Source organism: Peromyscus eremicus, chromosome 7 (assembly GCF_949786415.1).
Source record: "Peromyscus eremicus chromosome 7, PerEre_H2_v1, whole genome shotgun sequence".
Lineage (NCBI taxonomy): Eukaryota > Metazoa > Chordata > Mammalia > Rodentia > Cricetidae > Peromyscus > Peromyscus eremicus.
In genome coordinates, this window is record NC_081422.1 from 92,653,015 (window position 1) to 92,674,432 (window position 21,418).

Here is a 21,418-nt window from a genome sequence, read left to right on the forward strand (position 1 = left end):
CACAGTGCCATTGCATAGGAATTGGAACACCCCACCCCTGACTCCCAGGCACCCCTGCCTTCATTCTTCCCTGTCTCAGTACTCACGGTGTCTTTCCGGACTAAGTGTTCACAGCTGAGGACTCCATCACAGCCCAGCCTTCTCTGTGGGCACCCAGGGCCTGCCAGGTGGAGGCTCACTGCTGGGAGTTGGTTATTTCCTTGTTGTTATTGAACTTTAGGATTCATTTATGCAGATCACAGTTATTAAGGTCCTTGCATGGGCCAGGGGTATAATGGCGAACAGACGCGGTCTCCATCCATAAAAGCTCATAGCACAGTGAAGAGCAGACAAGAAGCCATCGCCGATGCGGGCTCTGAAAGTGACACTGACAAGCTGACTGCCAGAGGCAGCGGGTTCTCTGTAAAGCAGATGAAGCTTGCACATCGGCTTGCCTCTTTCCCACATCCTAATTATATAGGTATCTGAGTTCCTGATTCTTGGTCCTTTTTCTGAAAGGGGTCCCTTTGAACTTGCACAGGGTATAGACTCTCATAAAGTGGTTTTCCGTGATGGTGTAGACAGCAGAGAAATGCTAACGGATGTGTTACAGAGACTTTGGGACGGATGGAGGCAAATGGCCTTGACGACGAATGGCATATACAAAGGCCCTGAGGCAGAGGGGGCAACGTGGGCACCATGGAGAGCTAGAGTCATCATTGCCTCCTTCACAAGGTGCCGGTTACTACACTGCACCTGACAGCAGGTGCCCTGCATGCCAGTCTCCCTTCCCAGCCTTTCCATAGGTTTAATAGCCTTTGAGGGCATGCCTCCATCTCCCTGATCCACGTCTGTGTCATGTAGTTCCCACCAAACATCAACTGTTTCCATAAGAAAGCACAGCAAGACCTATGCTTTGTATATACGTATTATGTATGTGTACACATACACTCACATATATCTTAATTTCTGTCACCTGCCTGGCTCACTGATTCATGTCACCCTCCCTTAGTTGCAGAAGGGAAACTATGTCTCACTGCTCTGCCCCGATGCATTTCCTGGCACCACTCTGTGTACGGATTTCACATTCCTCTCTCCTCCCTCAAGTGTCCTCTGCATCTTGATACCTGGTTATTCTGTTCCTTTTGCAAGAACAGAAAAACAGTGGTTCAGGCTCCTGGGTAAATAGAATTTCCAGCCTTAAATAAAGGATCTCCTAGGACACCATTCGACACCCAAATGAGAACAGTGCTGTATCCTTGCCTGGGGAAAGAAATTCTCATTTCTAATACTGTCTGTGTCACTTGGGACAGAATGATGTAAAATCCCATTTCAAACCAATAGAGTTTGAGCTTTGCAAGGCACGTTTGGTAATTGGGTTAATACATGAATATGTATTTCCTTAGCCTTATCCTCACATTCTGTGCTGACATTGTTGCCCCAGCCATTTGTAGAGGTCTTCATACATCATGGTACCCAGTGTCAGTCATAAAGTTATTTTCTTAGCCCCAAACCTGACATTATAGATGCAAATATGAGTGACTGATGAATGTATCTCTGTAGTGATTCACATAGGCACATGCCTTTGAATAGTTTAGTATTGTTTAAATAACTTGAGCAAACATTGCTCTTGACAGCACAGGCTGCAGGGACCATGAGAGGGACCCTAGAGTTCCCTGGGACTCGTGTTTCCGAATTAGCAAAGACTGAGTGAGCGGGAGCTGGAGCAGGAACAATAGTATGCTCTTGGTCAGGCTTGGGAAGTCCTTCCTCACCTCCTGTTGGAAATGAAATGGGCCTCGTGTCCTGTTGATTCCACCTTCTGTGTGTGCATCCTTCATGTCACCTCCTGCTCTAGTTTCTTTTCTGTTGCTGTGATAAACACTGTGATCAAAAGCAAGCTAGGGGAGCAAAGGGTTTTTATTTCATCCTATACCTACAAATTACAGCCCATCATGATGGAGTCAGGGAGGAACTCAAGGCAAGAAGCCAAAGGTAAGACTGCTATTCTCTACAGCTTTAATTCTGACCAGTGAATGAACTCACAGCCCACAGAGTACACTGCAGGAGCCATGGGGGCTCGCTGCCTGGCTTTCTGTCATGCTCATACTTAGCTAGCTGTCTTATACAGCCTGAGGAATAGCACCCCACACACACAGTGTGCTGGGCCTTCTTCTTCAATGAGGACAAAAAGATAATCCTTCATAGACATGCCCTCGGACCATACTCAGCTACACAGTTCTTCTGTTAAGGCTTCTCTTAGATAACTCTAGGCTGTGTCAAGTTTGCAAGGCCAACCAAGACACCTAAAGACATCTAAAGCATCGTCAGCTCTTACCTTGACCAATGCAGTGACCTAATGGGGTGTCCCATCTTACTCCTGGCTCCTGCAGTCAGTTCTTCACCTAGAGAGTAAGTGCACATGCACATCCATGCATACATGTTCAAATATAGTCATATTCCCTACTGGCGTTCCTTCTGGAAGAAGCCAATAAGAAAAAGAGAAAGATAGCTGGGCGATGGTGGCGCATGCCTTTAATCCCAGCGCTCAGAAGGCATAGCCAGATCTCTGTGAGTTCAAGAGCAGCCTGCTCTACAGAGCGAGATCCAGGCAGGACAGGCACCAAAACTACACAGAGAAAACCTGTCTCAAAAAATTAAAAAAAAAAAGAAAGAAAGAAAGAAAGAAAAGAAAAATAGAGAAACCACAGACTAGGGGGAAACATTTGCCAGATTGCCAGATGTGTGTATCTGATGTATGTATCTAATAAATGAATTGTTTCCAAAGTGTGTCAAGAACTCTAAAAACAAAATAGCAGAATCAAATTAAAGCTGATCCAAAGAGTTATGTGCTGGAAAGGATAAAGCTTTCCAGATTGCTAATGTTGCTGGTCAGAGGGTTTGCTGGTGAGGCTGATCTTGCTTTGCATCCAAGAACTCACCTTGCACAATGTTGCCTGTGTTTCTAACTGGTTGGCTTTTGTCTCTTCTTGGGATACTGAAGATATCCCTGTTATACCACCCTGCCTGGGATGTTCATACGATGCCATTTATGGAATTTCAGTAGCCATGGCTGGTTGTGTACCAGAGGTGCCTATATCACCAACCCCTGAAGGCTGACTCCTTCAAACAGGTCATCTGAAGTGGAACACCCACAAGACACCTTACCAATGGCAAGTAGTCACATGAAAAGGTGCTCAACACCATTAGATATTGGAAAAATCCAAACCTAAACCAAAATGAGATGTAGCTGGAGTTTTCTCCAGTCCCGCTCAGGCCCCTACAGTTCCACAGCCCACTTATAAAATAATCACTCAGAAGTTCATATTAGTTAAAATTGCTCAGCCATTAGCTCAGGCTAACTATTGACTAGCTCTTACATCTTAAATTAACCCATTTCTATAAATCTTTACCTTGCCACATGGCTCATGGCTTACTGGTATCTTACATCTTGTTTCTCATGGTGGTGGCTGGCAGCATTTCCTCACTCAGCCTTCCTGTTCCCAGATTTCTCCTTGCTCTTTGTCCCGCCTATACTTCCTGCCTGGTTACTGACCAATCAGCACTTTATTTATTAACCAATCAGAGCAACACATTCACAGCATACAGATATCCACAGCACTTCCCCTTTTCTTTGTTTTCAAAAAGGAAGGATTTAACTTTAACATAGTAAAATTACATATAACCAAACAATTATCAAGCAAGAATTACAGTTACAATATCTAGTCTATTTATAATATCTAGTCTATTTGTATTTGGCAAAACTAAAGAAAATATCCTATCCTATATTTGTGAGTCTAAGGTTTCATATCTAACTTATCTTTTATCATAACTAAAGAAATTATAACTATATAGTCTTCAACTACATCAAAGACCTCAGAAGGATATAATATTACCTGAGAAATGGGAGAAGGATGCAAGCAACTTTCAGGAGTCTTGTGAGAGTAGACAGAGACAGCTGGCAGCCTGGACAGTCATCCAAAGTTCCTCTGTAAAGTTGGGGCATCTGTCTTCAGCCCACAGGCCTAGAGTCTCTCAGTCACTTTTCTGTGTCCTGTAGAATGTCTGGCAGTTTCCTCTGCGAAGCAGAAACAAAGTTCAGTGGTCACCTTCCTGTGGGTCCTGCATGTCCAGTTGATCAAGCAGTCCCAGTTTCTTGCCCAAATGGCTATTTTTGCCAAGGTGAAGATAAACTCCACATGGAGTGTCTTCGATGCCCATTCTCCTCTCTGAAGCAAATTGGTGCTGCCAGGAGCAGACATGTCTCACTGTCCAGAAAGTCTAAATTTTTTAAAATATTTTAAATGCCATATTCCGTAGGTCTTTGAAGTGTTTGAAGATTACCTACCTAACTGAATTATATCTATGTATACCTAGAAAACTTAACATGACTGTAAGTTTGCCTATCATAGAAGACTAATTATTAATCTGTATTTTTAATTATCCATTACAATCTAAATGAGTTACATAAACATGATACCTCAAACGAGAGTAGAAATATATATATATATATATATATATATATATATATATATATATATATATATATATATATATATATTAGGACAAAATCAACTCTAAATTTATATCAATAAACTGTAATCTATACAGATATCCACAGCAATGAGACATCATGTCACACCTACTAGAAGGGCTAAAGTCAGCCCAGCAATTCTACTTCTAGGAATCTACCCTAGAGAAATTAAAACCGATCCACTCAGACCTGTATGTCATATGTCTGCAGCATTATTCGTTTAGGTAAAGTAAGATAAACAACCCGTGTGTCCATTTGGGTGAACCGAGAAACGAGTATCTTAAATCCACTCAATCAAATACTGTGTTGGCTTTCCAGATAACAAATATCTAAGAGATCTAATGAAGACAGAGGCTGAGTTGAGCTCATTGTTGCAGGGATTCGGTCCTTTGTTTTTGTTCTCTGGCTATGCATTTTTAATTATGCCTGTCTATCTTCTAAAACTATTCAGAATTGCATTGATGTATCTAACGTGGGGGCACATGTGAACTATGCATGGTGTGTATATGGGGGTCAGAGGATAACTTGTGGGGTTGGTTGGCTCTTTCCACCATGGTTGTCCTGGGGATGGAAGTCGGGTCTTCAGACTTGGCAGCAAGCATCCTTACCCCCTGAGCCATCTCATTGTTCATCTGTCTGCCTGCCTTGTAGCTTTCTGATTCTTTGTTCAATATGATCTACTCCGCTATTGATACCATCTATCATTTTTTTAAAAATCTCATTTAGTGTACTTTTCAGCTCAAGGATTTCAGATTCATTTTTTAAAATTCCTTCCATCTCTGTTCAGTTTCTATGACAGAATATTGAATTGCTTCTCTGTATTTTCTTCAAGTTCCTTAAGACAACCATGTTGAACTCTGTCCTGGGGAGGGGTCCGTATTGATTTTTATAGTATCAGTTTTGGGTGCTGTATTTTGTTGATTGGGCGAAGTTGTTGGTTCCTGAAAGTTACTGTTTGTTGGAGCACATCGTCATCTGTGAATTGAAGGGCAAGGCATTCGCTCCAGCTTTGTTTGTACCATTTCTTCTAGACTTCTAAGCACGCTGTTTATCTTCTCTTTGCAGGAGGAGTGATTTCTCCTCTTTCAGCAGCAGATCTCATCCTAGCCCAGGTTGGGATGTTCAGTATTTCAGCACTAGAGGGCATCCCAAGCCCAAGAGAGTCCCCCAATCTAGCATTGATGTGGTGTTCTGAATGCACCAGAGGAATGTGTAAGAATGGTTATCCATCCATGCAGGTCTCCCCTTGAGGTCATCATGGACTGAGTCTCATTCACAGTCACTGGCCTGTGGTCAGGAACCAGGAGACTTTGCCTGACTCTGGACCTCACCACAGAGGAATCGGCCTCAGGCTGTGCAACGTGGTGCCACTTCCCCATACATGGACAACTATTCTGTGTTGTGTTGCCTGAATTCCAGGGTAAATAAATGGATTACGAAATGGATTACACAGTTTGATAGCTACTGAGAACTTAGTACTTGGTCATGCTCAAGAGCCACAGGTCATGAAGCCCAGCACAATACAGAGACAAAACCAAGCTTCACACTGCTGTGACTGCCTCCTGCTGGACAGTGCTCGTGACTCACGTTATTGCAACCAGCCATGGCTGATTCAGCTAGAAGTCCATCAGGCTGGAGCGATAGGTCTCCCTTGGTGGGATAGGTCATGAAGCTCTAAACGTGGGCATTAGCCAGAAGACAGGGCCTATTGAGATCTGCCCAGTGTTGGGTCTCACCCACACATATTAATTTCCAACCCAGAGTCTGGTCCTGTGCTTACTTCTGTCCTGCTCCGGCAGACTAAATCTTTCTATGCAGTGCTGCTGAGAACAGGGAGTTAAGTTGGGAGCAGATTCATGGCCACAGGGCTGAAGATCCAGGGCTCAGTCAGGTAGAGGTAGTCAGCTGGAGGCAGAGGCTATGGGCTCTGCTTGGTATTGGGTTGTACATCGAAAGTCTGGCCTTAATTCCCTCTTGTTTTCCAAAGAGGAGAGCATCTCTTTCCATCCTCAGTCTGGGAAGCAATAGCAGGGCCAGCTTTTCTTCCTGTGTCCTTCGGTGTGTCTTTTCCTATAACGCTAAAACCGACCACTGTGATCTCAGGTCGTATTAAAGCTGTTTTGTGTGTGAGTACCTGCTTGAGTTCATGTTTCTGTGAGGAGACAATTACTCAAGATCCTCTCATCTTTGTCTTACAGGAATTTCTGTGCTTAAATACGTTAGTGTCTCCTCCATTTCCTCTAGGATGAAATGCAGGTAACTTGTTAGAACCAACTCTAAGGCTGTCCCATTGGCCATTCTGATCCACATTTATTTCCTCCATTTTTCCTGAAGATTCCAGCTTTCCTACAGTGAGTGATATTCCATCTTGAAGCAACCAACCTCAGCTCTGGGTGGGACAAATGCCTATTCTTCCTTCAAAACTTGGTTCCCATGGGCAAACAACGAGCTTGAAGCACACGGTCACACCTTTCTTACTAGACATCAGCTTCCTTATCACTGCATCTCACGACAATGTCCTCTGCATCCAGCCTGTTCCAGGCACTGGGAGAGTGGTCCACAGGGTTTGCTAAAGGATCCATAAGTACATATTGACAAGTCCCACGCTCTTCCAACACTGAGCTCATTATTGTATGCCCAGCTCTTGACAGGATGCTGTGAGAAAAAGAGAAGAATTTGCAGAAACAGTTACTGCCCCAAAGCACAGACGGTCTTGCTAAGGGAGCCAAATCAGGTCCGTACAAGTACACCCATGTGAGGAAGATCTCTGTTCACTTGGGGCAGTGCAAGTCACATGACTGTGAGCACTCAAAGAAGCATCCATGGTGAAACTGGAATGGGGGAGGGGGCAGGGAAATTGCTCAGTGGGTAAAGTGTGTGAGGACCTGAGCTTGATCCGCAGCACCCAGGTGAAAAGCGGGGCTTGGCAACACATGCCTGTAATCTCAGCACAGGGAAATGGAGACAGGACCATCTGAGGCTGAGTGGCCAGCCAGTCTAGCCAATCAGTGAGGTCCAGGTTCAGAGACTCTGTCTCAAAAAACAAGGTGGGGCAGAGAATAGAAGAAGACACCTGACATTGACCTCTGGCCTTCACAGGAATGGACATGGACATGCACACCCACATATCAATGTACACAGATGCAAATACTAGACACACACACACACACACACACACACACACACACACACACACACATACCTCAGATGTTGATGGGTGCAAGAGAAGGAGAAGGGAGATTTAGCACAAAGGATATAAGAAAATAGGACTTAGCTGTGAAGGCAAAGAGGACAAAGTCACCAACTCAATATAGGAAACAGATGCAGGACTTGGAGAACATGCTGTGGTTGGGGAGCAGTAGACCACCACTGATGAGGAAAAGGAGCAGACTAGAGTTTATAGAGGACGTACAAGCCAGACTCCTTAAACCTCCCTGGTGAAGGTGACACCTCTGAGACACCAAGTGGCTGAGATCAGGCAACAGTGGGTCTGGGCTTTAAACCCAGCCCTGGCCATTCCATGTGATTCTGTCAGTCACTAGACAGAGCAGGAAGGTCATAGACAAGAAATGATCGTGTGTATTTGGGAGGTGGTCACTGTTTTGGGTCAGTGAGCTCCTGGCCTGCTTCTCATCTTTTCAGATGCCTGGGTGCCCTGCAGCATGTCTAAAACTATGTTTGGCCTCTACTGCTTCTGAGGAGATTGGATCCAGCCTGGGGCCTTAGCTTAACCCCACGTGATCTCAGCCCATCCCTCTGAGACCAGCTCCTCCTGGCCGTGGTCAGCATGAGCAAATCTTTATTCACTCCCTGGGAATGCCTCGGAGGACCCAGTATCGTGCTTCCTGGAAATCAATGTATGTCTGACTAGATGTCTCCCTTTCATCCCTTCATTATATAACTCTACCCCAAGATCACAAAAGCACCACTCTGGTTAGATTTGTTCTTTTTAAATCTAGTCAGAGCCTTACTAAGGTGAATTAATTCTTAACAGCTTATAGATTTGGGGTTTTTTTTTTTCTGCTTAGAATATATTCCCAGAGTTTCCATTTCACGTGGGATTCAGTTTCTACTTCCATATTGATGATGACTTGGGAGGCTTATTTCCTCTCTGTGACTCCCTTCCACAGGCTTATTTATCAGATCTGCCAGGCCAGGGTCCCCATAGATCCTCACCTCACTGGAGAGACAACGGTGGGTGGTTAAGATCCGAGGCTTTGGAACCAGAGCTAGACACACACTCAGACTCCAGTCAGGGCTGACTTTCCGCCCTTGTGACCTGCCTGGAACAAGTGAAAAATAATAATAACTCTCCAAACTTCATGCCCTTCTGAAGACCAAGACCCAATAGGCTCGTCTTGCCCAGAATTTGACAGCTATGTGTAGTTAAGATTCTTGGCATCTGAAAAGCCCCCTTGACTTTGCACAAGGACTTCGGTCTTGCCTTGCCTCGCATCTTTCTCCGCTTCTCTTCTTCTTCCACAGGTCACTGCCTGCTTTTGCTGTGTCTTCCAAGCTGCCGTAAGAAGCCCACCCCGACACCCTTCATTAGCTTAAAAAGGTGATCACATGACAGTCTTGCTTATTATATTTACTGGCCTCTTTTTTATTACTGGAATGAGAGTTTGAGTTTTCTTTTTCTTCTTCTCCCTCACCTCCACCCCATACTGTAGCCCAGACTGGTCTTAAAATCACAGGAATCTTCCCCTCTCAGCCTCCTGAATGCTGTGGTTACAGGAATATGCCATCATGATTACTAGAGGTTTTTCTTGTTCTCAGATGTACAGACAGAATAACAGCCCTCTCAAAGGGAGTCCAGGGGCTAACCTTGAGACCTGCAAATTTGTTACTGCTATGGTTTGGATAAATGTCCAGTAAAAGCATGTGTATCAAAAGCTTGGTCTGCAGAGTGGTATTTTGGGGAGGGAATGAACTCTTAGGAAGAGTGGCCTTGTGGGGAGGCCCTTAGGTCATCGCTCTTGACAGAAATCATGACGACATCCATTCCTCATTTCTGTGCCTCTAGCTTCTGTCACATGCTACTCACCATTGATGCCTGGGATGCCCACCAGAGGCTCCTCACCATTGCCGCCTGGGATGCCCACCAGAGGCTCAAAGGCTCTGGGTCGGTCTGCTTTTAGACTGGAACCTCCAACCTGTGAGCCAAAATGAGTCTTTTCTCTTTATAAGTTAATTGTCTTGGGTATTTTGTTCCAGGGATGGAAAGCGGCCTAACAGAGTTTATGACAGAGATCTCCAGTTGGGATGGTGGGCACAACGGAATTATGCAATATTATTCTAAACCAACCAGAGGGTTGAAAATGAAGAAGGTGGGAAAGGGAGCAACAGTCAGAATGTTGTGGTCATGAGCTAGAGAATGTAGGCAGTATCTAGAGACTGGAAAGTGGCACAAACGGGTCTCCCATAGAGCCAGGAGGGGATGTATCTTCATTTTAACCTGTGAGAACATGTGAGACTCTGACCTTTAATGTGGAAGATAATAAATTCATGTTGCTTTATGCTCAAAAGCATGAGCCTTTGGCTTTGAGAGATGCTTCTTAAAATGATACACTGTATCATGTTTACTTGAAATGCTTTGGAAAGTGGGGGATGAGACAGAAAAGAATCAAGGCTGGCCATTCTTTGATAATTGTTAAAGCTGGGAATGAATCCATATTGGGTGATTAAATATTTTTTCTTTTTCTGGTTTGAAATTTTCCATAATGATATGGTTTATAAAGAAAAAAGGTGGGGAGGAGGAAGAAAGAACAGAGGAGAGAGGAGGAAAGAGGGAGAAAAGGCCCTGTGGGGTCTGTCACAGTACAGAAATAAATGTAATGTGATTGGTTGAGAAGCCACACGGAAGGCAGCAGACCCACACTGTAGAGCCATCTTCTACACAGAAATAAACACACACACACACACACACACACACACACACACACACACACATACACCCCTTAGGTTATGATTCTAGGAATTGTAGACATGGGTGTATAATTTGCACATTTGAACATGGTTTTGTGTGTGTGTGCACATGACACACGTGTGGAGGTCAGAGGACAGCTTTCTTTCCTTCCAGGTGGGATCCCAGGATGAACTTGGGTTATGTCTAGCTCGTGCCCCCTGTGCTTACTTGCTGAGCCCTCCCACTCCTCCTGTCTGAATATCGGTGCACTCACCGATCAGTGCCCTCAGCCCTTAGGACCTCTTGATAAGCCCTGTCTCCCCAACACAGGGCTCAGGAAAGCACTTCTGATGCCCACCCCCTCTGAAAGACATTAATTTTGAAGATAGTGTGGCGGCAGCCGACCCTAGAGTGGGGTCATTCTCCAGAGTGTGACTCCAGAGACATTTCACCATGCTGCATGTCTCCAAAGCAGGCTGAGCCCTTAGGGAGAGAAGCAGAGAATCAGTGTGAGCACACAGGACAGAGGGCCAAGACATTGGTCCCCCACATGAAGTGAGGGTCCTAGGGTGGGAGATCTGGCAGAGAGGATGGGATGATGTTGGCACTCCATAGCACCTTGGCAGGAGCATTTTCTGAGGAGGCCAGAGCCTCTGTCTGTCCCATTGCCCTTGGAGAACTCTGTAGTTCCAACAGCTGGAGAAGACCCTAGGCCAGCTGCTTACTGCGGCAGTAGCAGGGGCAGACAAGGCAGGCATGTGAGAAAGATACCCCCTTGCCTCTGATGTTATCCCATGGAGAAAACTGATCGGCTGAAGAATGGAAAAGCATGTTTCCTCCTGGTCCTCAGAGGGAGGGCCTGCAGCTCCTCTGAGCCCCTCCCCAGAGCCCCCAGTGGTTCTCTGTCCTTCCTACTCACCACAGTCCAGGAGTGCTCCTTGCTCCTACTTGTCCCACTGTATACATACAGCTTGGCTGCTCTTGACCTTGGCACTCTTTGGGTCTCCAAGAATTGGTTGTGAATCTCCACTCCTATTCTTGGGATTAGTGAATGAAGAAAGCCCAGTTAGGGGTATCCTAGTGTATTGCACCCCACCATGAACAAGCCTGCCCCTTTCTTCCCTCTGCACACTGACTCATCCCTGGACTCCCTCCTCCTCGGCCCTGTCCTTCCTTCTGCGTGACTAGTCCTCCCCTGGACCTCCTCATACCTCCTTGATTCTGCCTGTCCAGAAGCTCCAGCAAGAGCTGCCTCCTTTAAGGAGCCCCCCTTGATCACTAGCCCCCAGAGGTCCCACATCTCTAATGTTCTCTCCTCCATTGTTCCTCCCCTGCTTACACATCCGGGTAACCCTGCATCACACAGAAGGCCATTTGGAACCAACTCTACAGAATCTAGCGAGCAGAGGCGGCCATCAGCAGAAGGAGGATCACAGTGGTACCCACAGCTTCCATGGAGCACTTTACACTTCAGTTTAGTGGGTGGGTCTTAAGGCTCCAGAGTGGGGCAGAGGCCAGCAGTACCTCTCCCCTTTCCTTCACTCCTGTTTCCTCTGGCTCAAGCACAGAGGGTGTGGAATTGCCCTCTGTGTCATACCCTTTTTATCTCTTTGTCTTTGGGCCCCACCATCCTGAAGGATAAGTAGTCAGTGTGCCCATTTTACAGATGTGGAGACAGAGGTATAAAGAGGCTAATTAACTTACCCAAGATCACTCAGTAAGACAACGACCTGGACTACGTCAAAACAGGTGGTCTGCCCTAAAGCCCACACATGCAGCCTGGCACAGCTACAAGACAGTCAGCAGCTATGACCCCCATAGGCCCATGTTTACGTTCTTGTCCCCCTCCCCCCCAATAGAACTGTTTGGGAAGGATATATATTGGCGTGATATGCAGGAGGCAGGCCTTCAGGTTTCCGCATCCTTCCTTCGTCCCCAGTACACTCACTCTGCTCTGGATTGTGGATATGAGTTTCCAGTGGCTTCCCCAGGACCTCTCTTGCCTGCTGCTGTCAGCTCCCCACCGTGATGGCAACGGACTCCTATCTCTCTGGAACCTTAAGCCCATAATAAACCCTTCCTTCTCTAAGCTGCCTTTGTCATGGTTTTATCACAATAGAAACCCTCACTCAGTGGTTCTCAACCTTCCAAACCCTTTAATACACTCCATGGTGTGGTGACCCCCAACCATAAAATTATTTTCATTGCTACTTCATAATTGCTATTGTTACAAATCTTAATGTAAAGATCTGTTTTCCGATGGTCTTAGGCGACTCCTGTGAAAGGGTCCTTCAATCCCCGGATTGAGAACCACTGCCTCACAGGGAACCTCCTGGGGAGTCCAAAGGGGCAGGATTTTAGAGCACTAGAAAAAGAGACAGGCAGAGACAGAGTAAACTAACTAACATGCTATCTATGCGCTCAACAAGCCAGCTCAGCCCAAAGGTCAAGAGAGCAGGAGATGGCCAAAGTGGCCAGGGAAAGGAGTGGTCAGATCTGTGGCCTCCCTGAGGAGGAGCAGAGACCTGGAGCAAGACAGCAGGTAGAGAAACATGCCTCTGTCCAGAACACAAGGAGCCGCTCTGAGCACCGCAACAGACCAGCACTGGGGTTTGGCATAAACAGTCTCAGGAGACTCATCTCGGGGCCCAAAGGGAAGTGGCTGGGTGGGAGGGTGAAACCTGGGTGGTGAGCGGTCGAGAGAAGGACTTTAGGCTTGTTGGGGGTGGGGATTGCTGAGGCATCATTCATCCTTCATCCCGGTGAGTCAGGATGACAAAGAAGCTATGTGCTGGGGCTTCCCCTCACTCAGTATCTTAGATGATTTGGATCAAGGCAGGACCTATCCTGGCGACTGACCACAGAAGTGACTTCTTACACCTTTGGGTTAGGCAGAGCTGGGGCAGACTGTCTTGGCTGCCCAACCTAGCTGAGCACTGCACTAACTGGGGAGGGGACACAGGGCCAGGATCTCGATAATAACTGACAGCCTGAGCAACCCAGAGCCCGACAAAGGGCAGATGGAGACCAGGGCTGTGATGGGAATACAGCTTTGGCGCTCAACCCAGATGATTCTCCCAACCCCAGAACTTGACAACATCTGGAGGCATCTTTGTGGAACTTTAGGGAGTCGGGACCAGGAGTGCTACTGAAAATCCTTCAAGATACAGAACAGCTCGCAACCACCCATTTCAATAATGCTTAGGATGAGAATCCTTGGTGTATGGCAAGGGTGAGAAGAGCTAAAATCCCAACCTTTCTCCCAGAGGACACTTCCCCCACCCTGAGGGATAGTGCCCTTTAGTCAAAATCCCAACCTTTCTCCCAGAGGACATTCCCCCCACCCTGAGGGATAGTGCCCTTTAGTCATTTAGCGGAGGGGGGGGGGGGAGGAGGTGGAGGTGTGGTTCTGTAGCTAGAAGAAGAAAGCATACCACAGCTCACAGCTCATTCCACAGCCTCCTAGGCTCTGATCTGTGCTAAAAACAAATTTTTAAAAGAAACATTTAGTCTTTAGCAGGTCAAAAAGTCAGCCACTGTGAATATGCCATCTCTTTGTAGCACACAGGTGGCAGGTGAGATGTGATAAGGTCTTCACTGCTACTGTTGCCAATGGCAGCAAGGATCGGAAGCCACAGAACACGCCCAGCCCCACCCCCACCCCCACCCCAACCCTGACACAGGCAATCAGGAGCTGAGCTGGGTAAGTAATGGAAGCCTACAAAACAATGGGAATTCATTCTATGCACCGATATGGAAAAGGCCCCCAGAAATATATTAAGTGAAAAAGGCCAAGCGCAGAATCAAGGGGAGGGCTGTGTCGTCCTTCTGAGGAAGGAGAGGAAAACACAATAGCCCGCAGAAGAATGAAGGTTCACATCTGCAAGAAGCCTGGGGTCTCTGACCACCGTGCATGGATTCACCTGGAGCGTGTTCTTGTCCAATGCACGTTTAATGCCACCAACTTTGCTTTGTTTTCTGGGAGAGCTGTGGGCAGTTGCTCCGCACTTCATCCCAGAGTTAAACAGACTAGCTTTTCAAACTGGCCAGGCCATTGGCATGGAGCTTTAGACAAATGGCCTCTTCCTTAATGGTAAACCCGGAGGAAACCTGTTCTCAACATTCAAGAGGCCTGTCGGTGAGAGAGTTCCTGGCGTTTGAAGAACTCCCAGCGGGTACTGTGAGAATTCCAGGCGTTTGAAGGACTCCCAGGAGGGTACACAGAGACAAACCTAGCTCCGCACCTTCCTCGACCCCCGACCCGCCTCAGTCCCCGCCCCTGTCCCCGCCCCGCCCTCGCGCACTGGGAGGAGGGACGGCTACAATGGATCCTCCTGCGGGCTTTGTGCACGCTCGGAATCCAGCTGTCGCCGGCCAGCGGAGCCGCGTGTCTCCCGAGGGCGCCCATTTCCGGGCCTCCCATCACTCGGAGAGCATTGGCAGCCAGCGTCCGGGCCGAGCCCACAGCCGCTCCCGCCTTCTCGGTGTCCGACCACCCCTAGTCTGTCCCCAAAATGCCTGTGGACTTCAACGGGTACTGGAAGATGCTGAGCAACGAAAATTTCGAGGAGTACCTGCGCGCGCTGGGTAAGCGCGGCTCGAGGTGCGCAACCCCGGGCTCCCTGCACACCCCGCCACCCCGAGCCCAGAGTTCAGCCGCCGGCTTCCAACAAGAGGGCCTGAGTTGTTAGGGTTAATTGGTGGCAAGAATCTGCTAGCTGTCCCTCGTGGTAGATAATTCAATTAGTAGAGCTGGGCTAGCTTTGCTAGTTTTGGTTTGTAAAGGGCGAGCAAAGGGGCAAAAACCCACAAACAAACAAACAAAAAACTTTATTTTCAAAAGAAAAAAAAGGAGGGGAAAGGCACAGACGGCCATCAGAGGCTGCGCAAAGTGAGCGAGGAATCTCAGCCTTGTTCCTCCGTGGGATCGCGATTGCTCCCGAAGCCCTCCACCTAGGGAACCCTTCCTTCTCTGTTTTTGTTGTCGTTGTTTGACAACTCTGCCTCCCTTGCAGATGTCAACGTGGCCTTGCGCAAAATCGCCAACTTGCTGAAGCCAGACAAAGAAATCGTACAGGACGGTGACCACATGATCATCCGCACGCTGAGCACTTTTCGGAACTACATTATGGACTTCCAAGTTGGGAAGGAGTTTGAGGAGGACCTGACCGGCATTGATGACCGCAAGTGCATGGTGAGGCCCCCGTGAGCCCTTTGGTGTCTTCTGCCCTGGGGTTCTGTCCTAGGGCTGGGCTAGCTCATCTGGAGGGAGCAAACATGCTGTGTTAGGAAGGACTGCGGATCTTCCCTCCCAGCCCCAGAGTCCCTGGGTAGGCAAAACCCACTCTGCAAGTGTTGGCGACTGTGAAGGCTCCAGTTGGTGAGTCTCCGCCACGGTGTTCAAGGCTCTCTACCAGGCGCTCAGACACACGTGGCCTCACCGTGGCTCACCTTAACCGTGAGGAGACAGGAGCGCATCCATTTTACAGATAAAACTGGCTTAGGGAATCGGGTAGAGAAGTGGGGAGGGGGCCTGGACTGGTGGGGAACAGGAAGAAAGGAGGAGAGAACACAGGGGGCCCTCTGAAGTTCAATTTCCTATCTAGTGTGAAGTCTGTAGGGAGCTGGAGGTCTCCTGCCTGCCGCTCTTGCTGCAAAGCTGGGATTTGACCCTGGCCCAGCCTGATACCCACAGAGCCCTGAACTTCCTTTCAACTTTTCACCCAATTCCTAAATCTATAGGTCAGTGCCCAGCATCCAGGGCCAAGAGCGGGAAACTAGTGACCCTCAGATCCCAATTAGCAATGCCCCAGCAGACTCCGGAAGGTCAGCTTCAAGCCTCCATCCGCATGTTGGGGGTTTCTGGGAGGCCAGGATATTCCCAGTGTCTCTTACATGGTCTTGGGTCCAGACTCCCTTGTTCCTGCTCCCAGGAGCTGCCTTGCTTTGTAAGGAGGAGGAGTTTGCTACCCTCCCCTCACTCGTCAATGGCATTTATGGCTGTCAGCTGGGTGCCCTGCACGCTGGCGTCACCACAGCTGGGTGAAGGGCCATTGGGAACTCCGTATTAAGCCAGTGACTGAGGGGCAGAAGTTGCAAGATTTGAACCCGCTTATCTGAAGGCCACACCCCACCCTACACTCTGCCAGGCTCCTCTGTGGACAGACAGACCTTTTAGAAACAGTCTAGCTAAGTTCTCGAGGACTATGGCTGAAGAGGGTTAAGAAGTCCCAGAAGGACTACTCAGCCTTACTTGCTTTATTCTTTGGGAAGCCACAGGACCAATATCTGAAGGGTGGGAAGAGAGTGCTTGGAGAAGCCTTGGGAGCGAGAAAACTGCTGTTGTAGGACAATGCCATGCTCTAAAGCCATGGTTCTCAACTAGTGGGTCACGGCCCCCGTTGTCACATATTTGATATCCTGAGTGTCAGATATATACATTATGATCTGTAACAGTAGCAAAATCACAGTTATGAAGTAGCAATGAAAATAATTTTATGGTCAGGGGGTCACCACATGAGGGTCGCAGCATTAGGAAGGTTGAGAACCACTGCTCTAAAATCTCCAGGCACCAGACACTTAGAATCAGAAAGGACACCTTCAGACAGGGTCTGCCTTCTTTCCATTGCCCAAGACGAACTCTTCCGGGCCACTACGTAGGACTCCGCTCCATGATTCAGTTTCCTCTTAGACACATCAGATGTGTCTTTATTTGGAGTCACTACAGTTCTGAATGTGCTGGCTTGTACTTGGTTGATGATTGTTACTGATCACCTAGTCATACTAGTGAGCATTCACTAGTTGTCTACTGTGTGCCTGGTGGTGTCATAGCGTACATTAATTCACCGACTCTTCACCAACTTTATACACAGGGTTTCTTCCTGGGCTAACCTTGGGGTGGGAGTTCCCTTCAAGAGAGAGGGAAGATCTGAATGAGCAATCTGCCTCCCTTGAATGTGGTCAGGACACCAGGCACACACACACACACACACACACACACACACACACACACACACACACACAGCAAAGCACAGTCCTTGACATCCAGGAACACACAATCTTTGTGTAAGACAGACACTCAGAGGTCCTAACAGCCAGCTTGTGTGTGCGTGCCATGAAGACAAAGGGAGGCAAGGTGAGTTGTGGGGCAGGCTGGAGGGGGTCCTGAGGTTCTGGAGGGGGTCCCTCCTGCACTAGTGGGAAAGGAATGGGAGGTGGGGGGAGCACTTGGAACACAAAGGAAGGAGCAATGGCCACCTTTTCTTAGAGCTTCCTGGTACGTGAACTAGCGAGGGATTCTAGCGGCAGGTGGAGCTGGGTGATGATGCTGGGTGATGCTGCTGGGTGATGCTGGGCTGATGTTCCTGTTATCGTCACTGCTGCAAGACTCATTGGCATCACTCTCTGGAAGGTGGGATTGTTATCAAAGTTGGGGCCACAGTCTGTAACCCACAAAACCAGGTTCAGCTGCCTGTCCTGGATAAGCCAATTTAAAAAGACAAATTTAATAGTAAATAGCAGAAAAAAAAAGAAATTCGAAGTGGCCACAGTGGGGAAAAGGACAAAGAGGTCCAGTGACCTGTCTCCCCCAAGTCCACCCTGGGGTCCTGAAGTGAAATTAAGGCTTAAATAGAGGGCCAGAGATATGCATGTTAAGTAGTCCTGTCAAGGTGTGTTCCTGCTCACCACTGACCCTCACTGTCTCTTCTGTAAGGTGGTATATAACAACCTAACAACTAATCTAGTCCCTCTGGCTGGCCAGGCCTTTAGGTTTGCGTGCTTTTTTTTGTTTGTTTGTTTGTTTGTTTTTTTGGCCAGAATGAGATTTCAGAGGGAATTCCAGTTTCTTGGCATCCATTGTTCCAATAGTCTGACAGGCAAAAAAGGGACACAAATGTCTTTTTAAAATGTCTTTATTCCCCACCCCCCCCAACATACAAGATAGTCAGGGGATAGACCTAGCCCTCTGCTCTGCTGGAGTTGTCCCTGGGCCCCTTGAAGTGCAAGGAAGCCCTTCCTTGGGAGCTGCTCCCTGGGTAGTGTGTAGGTGTAGACCCCAGTGAAGAGGTAAAGAACAAGACTGGGATAGGTGTGAGATAACAATCAGAACAGCTTCAGGAGGCCTCCAGGAGACAGCTAAATGCCGAGGTCACCTTGCCCAATATCTCTTCTTAAAGATTCCCAAGTGTGGATACTGCTACCAAGCATCATGGCATCTGAGAAACCCCCTGCCTCCCGGGTGTGTGTTTGCAGTAGGGTACCAGAGTCTCATACGGAACTTAGATCATTCATTCGTGGGTTCCATACATTCTTCTCTTTGGGTGCTGCAAGCATCTCATGTCACTTCCTCTCTATTTACACCCACTGCAGCGGTGAGGATTCCTGCCGTCCTGGAGTGCAGTGTAGGAGGGGATGAATTGTGGGAGTGGGACCTAGGAAGAAGGCTCGGGGGAGGGGTACAAGTCCCGCTGTAGTGTAATCAGGACAAAGACACGCCCCTTTTGGGTCTGGAAGGTCAGAGACAGTTCTCACCACCAGTTAAGTCTGAGCTGAGGCTGGGAGGATAGACAGGAAGTAGCTGTGGCCAGCCAAACAGGAAAGGAATAAAAGCAAGGCCAAGGGCAAGAAAAGTGTCTGGCAAATAAATATTAGTTCAGACCTGATTCTTACTGGGTTCTGGGCTCAGCCTGAGGAAAGGGATAGATAGCTGGCTTCCTGGGTGCCCAGGGCGGTGGAGGAGGGATATGCATCTGTGGGCCATTGCAGACTCATATGGTAAAAGCACCGAGAACTGAGAGGCCCAAAGCTGGGGTTAAGGGAGCTATGGTTAGGGAAGGCCCCCAGGAAGGGCCACCTCAGCAGGGTCCTGAAGGACAAGGTGGGAAGAAGGAAGGAGCAGAGCAGACATCATACACGGTGAGTCCAGCGCTTAGGAAAGCCTGGGTGAAAGGAGGCTGCTGGTGAGAGACCCGGTACTCCGCAAGAGCTTGTATGTGGCTGGGGTACAAAACATGACAGAGGGACAAGGGGTGATGACCTAAGAGAGGACCTAAACAGGACCTGACAAGTCAGCAGGGTGTGTTCTCACTGAGCAAGGCGGGGCCGGGCTAACATTCCTCTGCCAAGGGCCAGAAGGCTGCTGGCGCAGTGTCTCTGTCTCTTCCTCTTCCACGGAATCTTATCTGTATTCAGAGCGCAGCCAGAAGATGGAATCCAGCCTGAAGACGTATTTTGTTTGGCCTGCACAGTGTTTGAGCCAGTTGCCAATGAGGGCCAAGGAGTCTAAGATTTCATAGGGAGAAGAAAAAAATCCTATGTCTGACTGTTCTTACGAAACATCAAGAGCTGAAAACACCAGACTTGCGCCCTCTCTCTCTCTCTCTCTCTCTCTCTCTCTCTCTCTCTCTCTCTCTCTCTCTCTCTCCACTGTGTAGGTCTCCTCGGACGCTCCCCAGTGCTCTCTTACGTGAGCAGTTTTGCCACCATCCTCACCCACCCTGGTACCCGAGGGTCAAGTAGCCGTTTGTCTTGTTTTACTCTGTAACTCCTGCTTTGGAGTAAGGCAGCGTCTCCATACGTGTGCCCGTAAAAAAAGCACCAATGAGGTGCAAAGGACCATGGGCCACTGGCTGTAGTCGGCCTCCCCTGCCATCCCGGGCATGGTCTAGAAACATATGAGCTGTCTGTGTGACCCTGAAGCTCTTAGCCCACATTTCCAGTCTGGTCAGTAGAGATCCTTCAGGACCACAGGGCAAGCAAAGGCCTCAGTTCTGGTAAAGGCATAGAAAGGCTGATTTGAACCCAACAGACACAAGGGATTTCCCCCACTGCCCATGGTCTCCTTTGGTCCACACTGTGCAGTATCAGACAAGACACCAACCAGGAGTATCAGATGCAATTGACCTACGGGGATTTCTCAGGGTGGGGCTCAGATGGGTAGGTGCTCTGCAGCTTCAGATATGAGTCTCCCACTTCTGCTCAGGGACAGTCCCCTAGAATCATTCAGTTCTTTGTCCTCAGCTGCCCTCCATAGTGAGTGGATCCTGTGGGATGAAACTGAGCCTCAGCTAGGAACCAGCAGTGAGCCTGGGCTCTGCATGCTGGTGGCAGAAGGGCCATTTGTCATCCCACAGTGGACACCAGGTCAGGGTTTCCTGGAAGGGACCGCTTTGTTCGCTCGGGTCTGGCGCTGCCCCCCTCGGCCTTGGCCTCGCCTTCGCATCTAGCTTTGAACTCAGGATGACCCCTCCACGGGGCCTGCCTTCCCCTCCAGCACTTGGCCCACAGCCGCTTTCTTTGTTTTTATTATAAAGGAAGGGGAAAAATCCCAATAGCAGCGGAAGAGAACAAAAAGAAAAGCAAGGGGCCCCTTCCTCCACTCAGCCATATCCTACCTCTCAAAGCTTATTACTGCTACAGTTTCCAGTGGGTCTCTGGGAAAGCCTTGCCTGTGTTGTCTATCTACCAGCTGGGCAACTGGCCAAAATAGCTACCTACGGCTAGAAAGAAGGAAGAGAGGGAAGAGAAGAAAAGGGAGGGGGAAGTGGAAGGGAAGGAAAGAAGGGAAGGGAGAGAAGAAAGGGGGAGAAGAGAGATGGGAAAATTCCATTTTCCTGCATATAGTTTTTTAATATGATATTTTTTAGGGCATCTCTCCTTATGTGCACTCTTCAGATTTTTTAAGTATCTCTCTCTCTCTCTCTCTCTCTCTCTCTCTCTCTCTCTCTCTCTCTCTCTCTCTCTCTCACCATCTGTGTTTCCTCCTTCCCTCCTCTCCATAACTTCCTTGCAAATACCCATTTATCCGTTCATCCAGCCAGGTATCTAATTATGTATGGCGACACATGAAATCCATCAAGCCCCTGTTAGCACTCCGGTTTAAACTCTTGCCAGCTTCCTGATCCTGTTCTTGACCCATTAGAGAGATCTTTGGGTTCTTACATTAACAAATATCTTGCCAGTGGTGAAATTAACGCCTCAGGCTACAGAGCTCAGAT

The 21,418-nt window shown here is 48.2% G+C and overlaps 1 protein-coding gene across 1 annotated transcript in view; it reads left to right on the forward strand.

Moving 5' to 3' along the window:
* The first annotated feature begins 14,745 nt into the window (after window positions 1-14,745).
* The window catches only part of Rbp1 (retinol binding protein 1), a 172,633-nt gene continuing 165,960 nt past the window's right edge, over window positions 14,746-21,418 (forward strand). Inside the window, 3 exon segments of the mRNA XM_059268417.1 lie at window positions 14,746-14,904; window positions 14,906-15,008; window positions 15,437-15,615. Coding sequence (XP_059124400.1) covers window positions 14,746-14,904; window positions 14,906-15,008; window positions 15,437-15,615 — 441 coding nt within the window.